At 44.4% G+C, this 12909-nt stretch overlaps 1 protein-coding gene across 1 annotated transcript in view; it reads right to left on the bottom strand.

The window, feature by feature from the left end:
• Positions 1-1904: 1904 nt before the first annotated feature.
• LOC126162090 (toll-like receptor 2) overlaps positions 1905-12909 on the bottom strand; it is a 104022-nt gene continuing 93017 nt past the window's right edge. Inside the window, exon 6 of the mRNA XM_049918368.1 lies at positions 1905-4101. Within this exon, the coding sequence (XP_049774325.1) occupies positions 3847-4101 (255 nt within the window). The 3' untranslated portion in view covers positions 1905-3846. The remainder of the gene's footprint in view (positions 4102-12909) is intronic.

The raw sequence follows: 12909 nt of genomic DNA, 5'->3' as shown, positions 1-12909 counted from the left end.
TGTAACAAAATACGCATGCCTATACCAGTTTCTTTGGCTCTTCAGTGTATTTATGACTGTGGACTTCTTCACAGTACTTCTCTACAGTCTGAAGTTAGGAGCACCTACTGCCTGACTACTGTCATCCAGTGCTTCAGTAGAATTGTACTGCAAAACATCACGAAGGTGCACCATTCAGTTCACCAGTTAGTTCTTGAGTGGTTCCTGAGATAACCCGAAAAAAGGGTTTTTCACAGTTTTTTCGCCGCCAACAACGGAGATCTAAATAACTAACCACAGAAAATTTCTCGGATTTTCACAGAAGTGCCATTCTCTAGAAGTGCTATCTTCCCGTTTTCAAAAATCTTTATCCATTATCGAGAAACATCCAAAAAACAAAGTTTCTTAGTACGAAAACGAGCCACAATTTCCAGCACGGATGTGCACTGCAGATGGCTTAAGTTTTTATAATATATTCCGAAGATCTCAACTTCGAACAACCTTGAAAATTTTCGTGCCATCTTTTATCCTTTTCCGGGATACAGAGGCTCACGTACACGTAAAATCCGGTTCGAGGCGTAAAAGTAGTTTATTACGTGCGGAGCACGAAGAAATATGCTGTAGAGTGGCTCCGTTATCATCAGAAGGCTTCTGGAAACTCTATGTTGTAGTACTGAGGTACTTGCAGACGTTTTGTGCACGTAAAATCCAGTCTAAGGTATAAAATTAGTTTTAGGTTATTTCCGTTTCACCTAAGTAAACTATAAAAATTTTGTTGAGTCATTAACTTCTTTTCATATGAGTGACATGCTCTGCTGTTGCACAGAAAATAAGGGGACCAGCGGAAAAATGCTCCTATCGAAGCACAAAAGAGGCAAACATGCTCCTATTTAAAAGACTCTGACCGAGAAGTGGTATCAACTGTCTCATTCTATCTTCCTCAGTACCTTTAAAAATTTTCCCAAAAATTGTAGCATGCGAACATATTCGCGTTTTTTATGTTAAGGTAAAAGAAGACAGTGGTATTGGGAAAGAGACGAAGAGGTATAAATACTGGAAGTGGTTATGGTAGAGAAAGAGCGAAGGAGACAATGGCAGTGAGGGAAAGGGAGGGACACAGTGGCAGTGGAACATATTAACAGTGACAGAATAGTGCTAGGAAAAGAGTGAAGGATGCTGTGCCAGTGGGAGAGAAAGAAAGAGAAGAAGAAAGTGGAAGTGGTTGAGAGCTAGTGGTAATGAAAGACAGAGTCTATGACAATGGCAACGAAGAAGAGAGATACAGTGACAGCGAAGTGAGACAGCAGCATAGGGAAGGAGTGGATGAAGTAGCAGCAGTAAGAGAGAGCAAGAGGGAGACAATGACAATAAGAGGAGACAGCAGAAGTAGGACAGAACGAAGGAGATTGTGGCTATAAGACAGTAAGAGTTACACAAAAAGAGACAGTGGCAACGTGTTGGGCTAAATTGAGTGAGTGAGAATGAGAGAATGGGAGTGAATTAGTATGATCGGCTTACAGTGATGGACGAGTGGATGTGAACGAGTTACAGTTAGGGACCTTATGGGAGTGAGAGGTGAACTGCATGTTAAAAAGAGCGCGAATATGTTCGCATACCAAAATTTTTGGCAAAATTTTTAAAGGCGCTGAGGAAAGTAGAATGAGGCAGCTGGTACCGTACTTTCCAGGCAGAGTCTAAACAGGAGCATATTTGCCTTTTTTGTGCTCAGATAAGAGCATTTTTCCGATTGTTGTAATAAAACTAGTATTTCATACTTTGGTTGCTTATGCAGGCAGTCTTAGTCACCCTGATGAACGCTGGCTGCTATTGGTAGTTTAAACGTGATTACACACTCAGAAGGAATTTAGTGAAACGCATATTGGCTGGAACATTTTCAAAACTTGTTTTATTAATATTGCCAGCGCTGGCAGGCCCAAACACTTGCACAATTGCACCATGCACACATTACAACAATGATCTCATCCTTCCCAACAAGTGTACAGAACTGTGTAAGCAAAGGGAGTTTATTGTCTCTTCATATTTCCAATGTAAATTTAATTTATCTTAATTAAACTAGCGTAGTAACAGGTATTTATGTAATGCACAGCGAACAATTATGTAGTCAGAGTATTTTTAATCGTTATTGTCATTACAGCACTACTGCAGAAACAGTTCTGCTAGACATACCCAAACGCATTCGTTTACCGGACAAACTTTCGCACAGTCGGTGCAAATTGGCTGTCGTTTTATGGCTGAAGCTCCACAATAGTGATTCGGGTCGGTTCGACGGCCTACCCTAGTCTGGCCTTCTCATTTCTTTTTTTGGCTTGTCCTGTACACAAGCTGAACATTAATAAAACCGATGAACTGCAGGGACGGATTCCTAACTGGAAATGAAGGAAAAAAGGTCCTATGAACATGTTCCATGTGCATTGCAGCTGTGGTGGGCTCAGCGTACTGTAAGCAGCAAAACAGTCCGGCACTCATGTCGGGAACAAGCCGAGATGGTGTTACTGTATAGCCGACCAGATGGAAATGGTCGAGAGGCAGCACGGCTATATCACATCATACAACATTTCAGGCCCCTGTTAAGCGTTTGTGTGATCATGGGTCATTTTCAGAAAGACGAGCGTGCACGAAGGCGAGAGAATGCGCTTACACCAGATCTGGAGGACCAGCTTCTACAGGATATTGGAACGAAACCTGGTATAAACTCCAGGCAAGTGGCCCGCCAACGTGGTTTAAGCCAACGATTATGTGTATCCTGCATGACAACCGCTACTATACCTATTACCTGCAATGAGTGCAAGGAATATTAGCAGCGGATTTCCCTCTACGGGAAGGATTTTGTAGGTGATTTTTGCAACAGACTGTCATAATTATAGGATTTTTGTCAGCAGTCCTCTTTACCGATGAAACAACCTTTACCAGAACTTGCATCATCAGTCTGCATAATCGTCATCTGTTGGCAACAGACAATCCTCAGGCAATGGTTGAGGCCTCTCATCAGAATCGGTTCATCATCAATGTGTGGGCAGGGATTCTTGATGGCCACATAAATTTCTCAACGCCTTGACAGAGGACTTTCTATGGAATACTGTGCCTGGGCTATTTGAGAATGTGCCTTTGGCAATACGACACTTATGTGGTTTCTGCATTTCGAACCAACTCCCAGTTTCCGCGTTACTGTTCGCCGACACCTCAACAACATCATCCTCAGACGCTTAACAGGATGCGTAGGCCCTGTAGCATCGGATGCTAGATCAACTGACTTAAACTCTTTGGATTTTAAACTCTTGGGGCTTTCCAGGTTACACCAGCTAGGACCAATCAACAAGAATGGTATTATATCCTTCTCTCTTTACAGGAACCGCAGGAATGACAAATTTGGTCTAAACTGCACCACCACAAGCCAAGGATAGACTCGTCTTTTCAGCTTCAGCGTCAGCGTCAACCTCTTGGGGCATCTGAAAAGCGTTATGTATGCTGAACCAGTTCCTCATGTGCAGACCTTTCGTGTTCACGATATCTGAAACAGTATTCAATGAGAGGCAGAACGTGCAAAAGAGTGTGGCAGTCCATGACGTCACGTGTGAACGCATGCATTGCATCCCGTGGAGGCCACTGTCAACATCTGAAACGTGGATGCGATGCAGCACTGTACTGTGTTCCGAGACAATTTGTTGTCGTTGCACGCATACCGTCCATTTCTGGACATGTGTTCGTAGGACCTCTTCTCGTCCATTTCCAATCAGGAATCCGCCCCTGCTGTTTGCCGGTTTCATTAATTTTCACCCCATATAACGACAATTTGGTGAAGCGCAGTAAGACAGTTGGAATTCCGTCGGAGGTGGAGGCCCCTCGTGGTCAGCAGACAGTGGTCTCAGTACGGGGGAAGAGGCCTGGCCCCAGGGCCCGCTTGAGAGAGCGCAGTGCCTGCTGGTGGTGGTCGCTGTCGGCTGCCTGGTGCCACTGTACGCACGAGCGGGTGTCCATCAAGAAGCGTAGGTGGCGCGGCAGCGCGGAGCGTTCCAGGGGCTCCAGTTCCAGCAGGATGATGAACTCGCGCTGCGACGGGTCCAGCGTGCGGTGGTGCGCCAGGTCCATCTCCCACATGCACCACTGAAACAACCAGCGTACACTTATGACTCCTCCATTAACCTGCTAGTAAAAAGGTGCACTTCATACCAAGTTCTTAACAATACACTCCGTCAATCGCATACGCATATGGAGGCTGTCATCAACATGAGGGTTGCTCCGAACATCACAGGGCTTTACTAGCATGGTACCATTAGAGGTGGTATGCCACTGCTGCATTTACGAGACAAAACATAATGACCACTGCCAACAACAAAATTAAATGCTGCCTGGTGGCACCGTAGCCACATGGAGCGATAAGGAAATTATATAAGCGGAGCCCAGACGAATGGGGAATCATTCTACATCTACATCTACATGACAACTCTCCAATTCACACTTGAGTGCCTGGGAGAGCCTTCTTCGAACCACCTTCACACTATTCCTCTGCCATTTAACTCTCTAACAGCTCATGGGAAAAATGAACACTTTAATCTTGAGATCTGATTTCTTTTATTTAACTATGACGATCCTTTGTCCCTGAGTGAGTTGGTGGCAATAAAATATTTTCACATTCAGCAGAGAAAGTTGGTGACTGAAATTTCTTGAGAATATCTAGCCTTTGTTTCAATAACTGCCATCAAGCCGTCAAACTTTCTGCCCTACTTCGCGATAATAGTAAACGAGCTGCCCTTCGTTGAGTTTTTTCGATATACTCCGTCAGTCCTATTTGGTAAGGATCCCATACAGCACAGTGAAAGGTCTCTGTTGGATTCCTTTCATGTTTAATTTCTTAAATCTGTTGCCATTTATGGAATAAATTCCTCTTCTAAATGTACTGTGGCGTTTCTGACTATCTGGGAGGAGACTGAGCAGTGGAACGTGTTACTTTTACACATAAACAAGAACGATCTGTCACACTACTACACTTTAAAGCACAGTTTATATGTAATTCTTATATGTAATTCATGTCACACAGTCTCATACGGAACCTACATCCGCTTTCTTTTATATACTGTATATGATAAGATACTGTCATCCCCCTTCCCTTTTGTGTGAGAGGATGAATGAGCATATGTATTTCTAGTTGCATGCTTGAGGGTAGCAGACAAGGCTGTCTGCTAGAGAACAGTAGGACCAACGTCGAAACAGGTAGCTACACTTCCTAAAAGCAAAGAGGTTTCTATCCTTAGTATGGTCCTGTCCGTCTGTTGTCATGTTGGTATAGGAAGCTGCCCCTCTGGCCACTTCCGTTGGTCTTTGTGAGCCACCCTCAGGAAGCACGCTCGGCAGTAGGGCAGTTGCAGGGTGGCCGTGGCGAGCGTCTGAAGTGGTAAGATCTCCGGCTAAGCGCGTGTCTGTTAAGTCCGTAGGACAATGGATTTCTTAAGTTCAGCCAAACTGAAAATTTAATCACCTTTATTTCGGGTTTAGGTCTAAAATATCCGATGTTATCTTAAATTGCAGCGCAGTGTAATTATCGTGTGAAGTTCAGATTATTTTCCGGTAGTTGCTTTGTTACTACTTTGTGAGTAAAGTGGAACCACGTGTTGATCAGTAACTCTAACTAAGTTCATCAATCTTAAATCCGAATGTGCGTGAGATTATAACGTCTCGTCTTGAGAATATTTTTTTAATATAGCTGAGAGGTGGCATGAACCCCCCTCTCATATTTCTATCTTACGATTCTCCTCTATAATTGCATGCGGTGGAAAGTTGCTATTCCTTCACGCGCGGACTTCCCACGCAGCGTCTCTCGTCACCCGGGTGGTCCGGTGACAGGCGGGCTCTGCTGATCTGGAAAGCTTTAAGCCGACGGGTGTGAGGAAGTCGAGTGAATGCTTTGCAGACACCGACATTGTCAAGAGGCACGCCCGCAGAGCTTGAAGTAGTGGCTGGGCTAGAGGTTCCGTTACTTCGCAGAAACTTAGCGAAAACACTTTCTGGCGGGCTACCAGCGAGGCGTGGGAATGACTTGTGTACCCAGGCAGCTGTGGCGGGAAAATTCCCGCACTTTCTGCAAAATAGTAACTGTGATTGGCTTGCTCAGGGCATAGCTCCGTGACGTAGCAAGATCGGCGCAGAAATTGGCGCCAAGAATCTCCATTGGTGGAATGGTAGCGTTCCGGCAATGGAGTGGAATTTCCGCCGGTTTTCGAGTTGCTGATTGGAACGTTTAACCACGGCCACTGTCGTGGGGGCGGGAATGTTCTGTGTTCGGTTTTTGTACGGGTGCTCTTGTGGGTAGTCGTCTCTCGCCTTTCGGTCGAGGACGTCGAAGCAACCAGCCAACGGCTCCGGTACGGCAGATCGTGTTCTGGGAGTCAAGAAGTCGGTTTGGTAATGTATGTCCGCAGCACCGGCAGATAGGGATTTTCCTAGGTGACAATCAGAGCTCAGCAGAGTGCGCCTGTTCGTCTTTTTTTTTCCTAACTTTGTTCTGTCTTGGGTAGCAGCAATTAATGGTGGGTTGGCTATGTGTTTTCTCTAAGAATTGAGTTGCTAGGAATTGGCTGCACATACCACTTCGTCATAATCCTCACAATCTAGTTTAGGGACAACTTCAATTTCACAGCGTTTGTTTAAGTATCCAATTAGAGCCAATTTGATATATTGTTAATGTTTCATGTGTTGTTGTTTATTATTTTGTGTTTAGTCTTAATAAATCATATTGTTATTTTGGACAGAACTTTCATTCTGTTAATAGATAGAGCAACCCCATCATTCCTCACTATGTTAATGAAACCTTCGCTTAATTAACTTATTTAACAAATTAAATTATTGCAGGTGCCAAACTCTCTTCTACTCCACTGGCAGGGTTGATTAGAGTCAGTTCGCGTATTTTTTTTATCCTTGTGCAACAGGAAAAGTTGGAGTTAGAAAAGGGGGGGCTTAGAGCATCATGTACATATGTAAATTCTCTAAGAATTGAGTGTTAAAAACACTGCTAGCCCCGGCACCTCGCATAATATGGCGACCCTTGGCCTCGGATCTTCCCTGTGAATCTCTGATAAGCAAACAGGATTCTTAGTAGGAACATTCAATTTTTTTTTCTCTCTTTTTTTTATTGATTAATACCCAAGTTTTTTTTTCCGGTAGTTCCGCGTTTAGTTTTAAGTAGCGGCGCATGATTACAGTTTTTGTTTTCAGTGTATATATTTTTTTTTGTTTTGTTTTTTTTGTTCATTGTTTTTTTGTGTTTCGTTGGTCTGGTGTCCGTACCACATCGCACTTTGTCGGATTTGTGTGCGGTTTCTGTACCACTTCAAATTGTGCTTGTAATTACAGCGTTGGAACAGCGTTGTTGAAATTTTGTGTCTATGTGTAAAAATATATGGAGTAGATTAATTTTATTGTGCATTTTAGATAAATTTGTTTTTCATGAATGATAACGAGAAGTAAGGCACGACTATTATCGAGCGAAGCTAAAACAAAAGAGGATAGCATAATGGATAAGGGGCAGTTTAACGGGAATAGGTTCGGAGATGAGATGGGCACATTTTTAGCAGGACAGGACGCCAGGGTCTTTGATGAGGAAGGTGATTTGGACGCGATCTCAGAGCAGCGTTGCGGCCGTGATTATGATAGTGAAGTAGAGGATGAAACAGATACAGTCACACAGGTCGAGACGGTAGCAGAAGTTTATAATCAAACGAACGAGAGCAGACAGGGGCCAGCTCGGCCACGTCAGAGCTCTAGCGCCCAGGTGTCCAGAGTTACATCACCCATGGGTGACGAGGATCAAAATGATGACATTAACCCAATACTGAGCTTCCTACGATCAATGAAAGAAGAAGCTGACGAACAACGTAAGAGGGAGAAGGAAGAAGCTGACGAACAGCGTAAGAGGGAGAAGGAAGAAGAGGAGAAACAACGTAAGAAGGAGAAGGAAGAAGAGGAGAAACAACGTAAGAAGGAGAAGGAAGAAGCTGACGAACAGCGTAAGAAGGACACTGAGGCAATAATTTCGCATATAGGGGAAATTCGTGGGGAATTACTAACAATAAAGAAAGAATGTGGAGAGGTAAAACAAATGTCAATGGCTGCACAAAAAGTAGCAGGCCTGGCTAAAACGGCAGCAATAGGGGCAATGAAAGTCGCGGAAGCAACTTCTAAACTCGCAGGGCGCTTGCGACGTACAACACAATCCCACTCAAAATCCCTAGCGTTCTTAAAAATTCAGGGTAATATCGCGGTTGCGAACAACACGAAACGAATGGAAGAAGTAGAGAGTCGGATAGCAAAACTAGAGCGAAACGGGCACACGAGCACTGCGCGTTCGGATACCAATGATGGAGTACACAGAATTGTGTCTCCGAGGAAAAGCCCGCCGTGCTCTAGCCCAATGACCGAGTGCGGAACTAACAATGCACACGCAGAAACAGCGAGTAATAGCTCCAATAATTGTAGCCCACTTGTGAATTCTGAGTGCCACTTCCACTGTGATACAGAGGTAGCACATCACAGTTATCACCAAGATAGAACAGGACACTCAGCAGACGTGCAAGTATCGGAAACGAGTGACAACACCAGTGCGAGGATCAGACAGGATTTTGATCAGAATCATTTCCTGTCGATACTAAAATTCCAGAAGTTCAAAGAAAATGGAGGGTCGATGCATCCGAAGAGCTGGGTGATGCAGTTTACAAATTCATTACCGGCATCATGGCCAACCCAGGCAAAATTAGAATTCATGTGTGGACACATCGAAGGCCAAGCCGCGGAAAAGATGCGGGGTGTAGCAGTGACGTGTCGGACTTATCAGGAATTTGTTGGTGCATTCCTGCGGACCTACTGGTCAAAGGAAACGCAGGACAGGATTAAAGATGAAATAATATTTTGTCCTGAACTGGAAGTGTCCGGGTATAGGAGCGCAACCAAATTTCTTGATGAGTTACTCAAGAAGAATCAATTTTTAGATAGTCCATATAGCAACGGAGAAATCATTAAATTTTGCTTTTCCAAATTGCCAGTTAGGTACCAACAGACACTTGTCGGCAAGTGTGGATCTGACATAGAAGCATTCAAGAGTCTATTGCGCGAACTCGAAGTAGTCTTTGATAAACAAGACGCAAAGGACAGGAAGAAGGGGCAAAGTAACAAATACCACGGGCCAGGAAGGGAAGACGACAACAGATCGCATAATCGCACTGGTCAGTTAGGAAACCAGGGTTACGGAAGTCAAGGTTACGCTATTCAAGGTTATGGAAACCAAAGACACGGAAACCAGAACGTCAGGGAGCAGGGTCAATCTAGACAAGGAATCTGGGATAGGAGGAATAACGAACGGCAAAGCGACCGTAATTGGAGAGAGCGAAACCAAGGACAACAGTGGAACCAGGAGATTGAAACTAGACCCGCAAATCCTAATGCACGTCAGAGGAGGGGGAGCTTAACAAGGGATTGACGCCAGACTAGTGCGAACACAGGCCGCCGGAATTTCGCACGTAATCTCGGACCTGGCCAACTACGGATGATACATTACGAAGATTTATCAGAAATCCTGCTCGAGGAACATAAAGCAACTCCTCGACAAGATCGGCAGCCTCTTATCACAGTAGCAATAGCTGAAAAGAGTATGAATGCGATAATAGATAGTGGAAGCTACATAACAGCAATATCTGAGGCAGCATACAAGATGTGCTCTCAGGAGATGGACTGGCCTGTCCTATCGGTTAAGAAAACCAAAATAAAAGGGGCATTAGCGGGAAAATGTACGGAGGTCACCCAACAAACAAGACTGGAATTCTCCTGCCAAGGACACAAAATAGAGTCTAACTTCTGGATTGTGCCAAATCTGGCGATCGACATGATAATAGGAACGGACTTCCTAAATGAACATGAAGCGATAGTTGATCTAGGACGAGGTGAAGTGGTTTTGAGGAAAGGGAATCCCGTCCACATTAAATTCGACGATCAGCTGATCCCAGCTCAACTACCGTCTAACTGTATACGGATAAACTATGCGTGTCTGAAAGACAGAAAGGAAGAACAGGTCGACGTTGCGGGTAGGGGAGCGGACACAGATGAGAATGAAGTCAGAATAATGGGGGAAATAAAGGAGAAAATAGGAGAAAAAGTGGAAGCAATAAAGAATATAAGGTGCGACCACCGCAAAGAACTTCATAAATTACTAGTAGAACATGCGGAGGTCTTCATTCCCAAGACAGGATCAATAAAGAACTTCCAATATGAATTTCGTGTACGTCCGCACAATCAGTTTCGTGTGCCACCCTATCCAATCCCCTTGGCATATCGACAGAAAGTAGCAGCCGAAATTACGCGAATGTTGAGTGAAGGAATAATAGAACCTACGGCTTCAGCCTATAATAACCCGTTAAGAGTAGTCGAGAAGGCAGATGGTAGTATTCGTTTAGTCTTGGACTCGCGACAAATTAATACCATAATAGAACCCGAAACAGACAGACCGGAACGATTAGAGGAACTCTTACAAAACTTCCATGGAATATCAATCTTCTCATCAGTTGATCTAAAATCGAGTTTCTGGCAGATCGAGCTCCATCCAAATTGCAGACAGTACACAGCCTTTTTAGCATTTGGAAGATGTTACCGGTTTCGTCGTCTACCATTTGGTTTGAACGTTTCATCTGCCGCATTCATTCGGGGGCTGGACGGCATACTAAGCGATAATTTGAAACGTCATGTCACCAGCTATGTGGACGATTTGCTGATCGCGGAGAAATCTTGGGGAGAGCACAATGCGGTCCTCGGTGAACTCCTTGCGACATTCAAGGAATACGGAGTGACTATCAATATCGAAAAATCGAATTTTGGGACGTCCTCTGTCAAATTTCTGGGACATATCATCACGGGTGAGGGCATTGCGCCAAATCCCGAAAAGATCGAAGCGATTGAAAAGTTTCCCATTCCTACGACAAAGAAGCAGTTAAGGGGGTTCTTGGGGATCATAAATTTTTACAACCGCTTTATACATGTCAAAACTCAGAGCAGTCCTAGGTTGCATCAACTTACAGGAAAGAAGATTCCTTGGGAATGGGATGAGGCGGCCGAATCCGAATGGAAAGCATTAAAATTCGCATTATTACAAGCACCCATCCTATCACACCCTAACTTAGCAGAAGAGCTTTGCATAGTAACGGACAGTTCATACTCAGGTCTGGGTGTCATGGTGTTCCAAGACTATGTACATGAAGGAAACAGGGTGTGGAAGACAATTGCGTTTGGTAGCAGAGTACTAGCCAAGAGTGAGAGGAATTACTCAGTAACCGAGTTAGAGGCGCTGGCTATTGTATGGGCGTTTGAAAAATTCAGATACCTTCTGTTTGGTCGCAAGACGAGGGTCTACACAGACCACAAGGCACTCGAGTTCTTGATGACTGCAAAGCTTAATCACAGGCGGCTCATTAGGTGGGCATCATATCTGCAGCAGTACAACTTTTCGATAGAATATATCCCCGGCAGTCAGAACATTATTGCAGACGCCTTATCACGGTCACCGATCGGATTTGAGCACAACATGGAAGAAGATCTGGAGGAAAATCACTACTGCCTTTTCTATATGCAGAAAGTAGCCTTTGAAAATTTTATTACCTGTAGTATGCATGACATCAAGAAGGAGCAAGACAAGGACCCTGCCCTAGTGTTATTGAAACAGAAATGGATAGACAGAAGACACGCCACCATCAGGCAGTTCTACCTCTTGCGGAAAGGCATAATTTTCCACCGAAATTATGCCAATGACACTGAATGGGGGGTATGCATCCCTGAACACCTAATAAACAAGGTTATATGGCATACTCACCTCAGCTATGGACACTTCGGACCACGCAAGTGCAATCTCAAGCTAAGGACCATGTGTTACTTTCGAAACATGGAGCGTCGAATTCGGAGGGTACTGTCGGTGTGTAAAGACTGCCAAAAGGCTAAGCACACCACTGTGAGCATGCAGGCACCATTATACCCAATCGTACCGACCAAATTAAGACAATTAGCAGCAACAGATTTGATGGGACCTTTGCCAAGAACAAGAAGAGGATATACTTACGTATTAGTGTTTGTTGAACTAACGTCCAAATACGTTACCTTTACGCCACTGAAGAGGGCGACAGGACGAACTGTATCTCGAGCCCTAATCCGGGATTTCCTACAACAGGTTGGTCATGTGAGTAAAATTATTTCTGATAACGGGCCACAGTTTAAGTTAAAAACTTGGAAGGAGACGTTGCGTCGGTGTAAAATTGATCCCATTTTTATATCTTCGCACCATCCGAGCTCGAATGCTGCAGAACGGGTTATTAAAGAACTCGGAAACTTGTGCCGGTTGTACTGTAACAAACAGCACACGACATGGGACGTTTTCCTTAAAGACTTCCAGGAGGTGATCAATGAGGCACCCCATGGGATAACAAAATTGGCACCCATTACAGTACTGAAAAACCGGATTCCTAAGGACTTGATAACCGATGTCGTAAACTTCCCACCAAGTGCGCGAACGCAGCACCAAGCCATAGTGGATTTGGCTCTCAAGAGGATACGTGCTGCAGCAGAGGTCAGGAAGAGACGTGCCGACAGGGGAGCTCGTCTACGACACTTCCACATTGGACAAAAGGTGCTCGTTAAGTCTTTCCGACTTTCTAACAAACAAAAAATGAAATGCCAAAAATTCTATTCTATTTACAACGGGCCGTACCGTATAAGGAGAGCAGCTCACCACAATGCTTATGAATTAGAGACGCTGAAAGGAAAGAAGTCCATAGGACTCCACCACATCTCTCACATAAAGGAGTTCGTTGAATAGAGTAGTGTAAGTGGTGTACGTAGTAGAATGGGCAAATACGTGAACCTTGCTATAGTAGTAGTGTAAGTGGTGTA

Source organism: Schistocerca cancellata, chromosome 2 (assembly GCF_023864275.1).
Source record: "Schistocerca cancellata isolate TAMUIC-IGC-003103 chromosome 2, iqSchCanc2.1, whole genome shotgun sequence".
Taxonomy (NCBI): Eukaryota; Metazoa; Arthropoda; class Insecta; order Orthoptera; family Acrididae; genus Schistocerca; species Schistocerca cancellata.
Note: the sequence above shows the minus strand (reverse complement) of the source record. Positions and strands in the feature narration are given on the sequence as shown.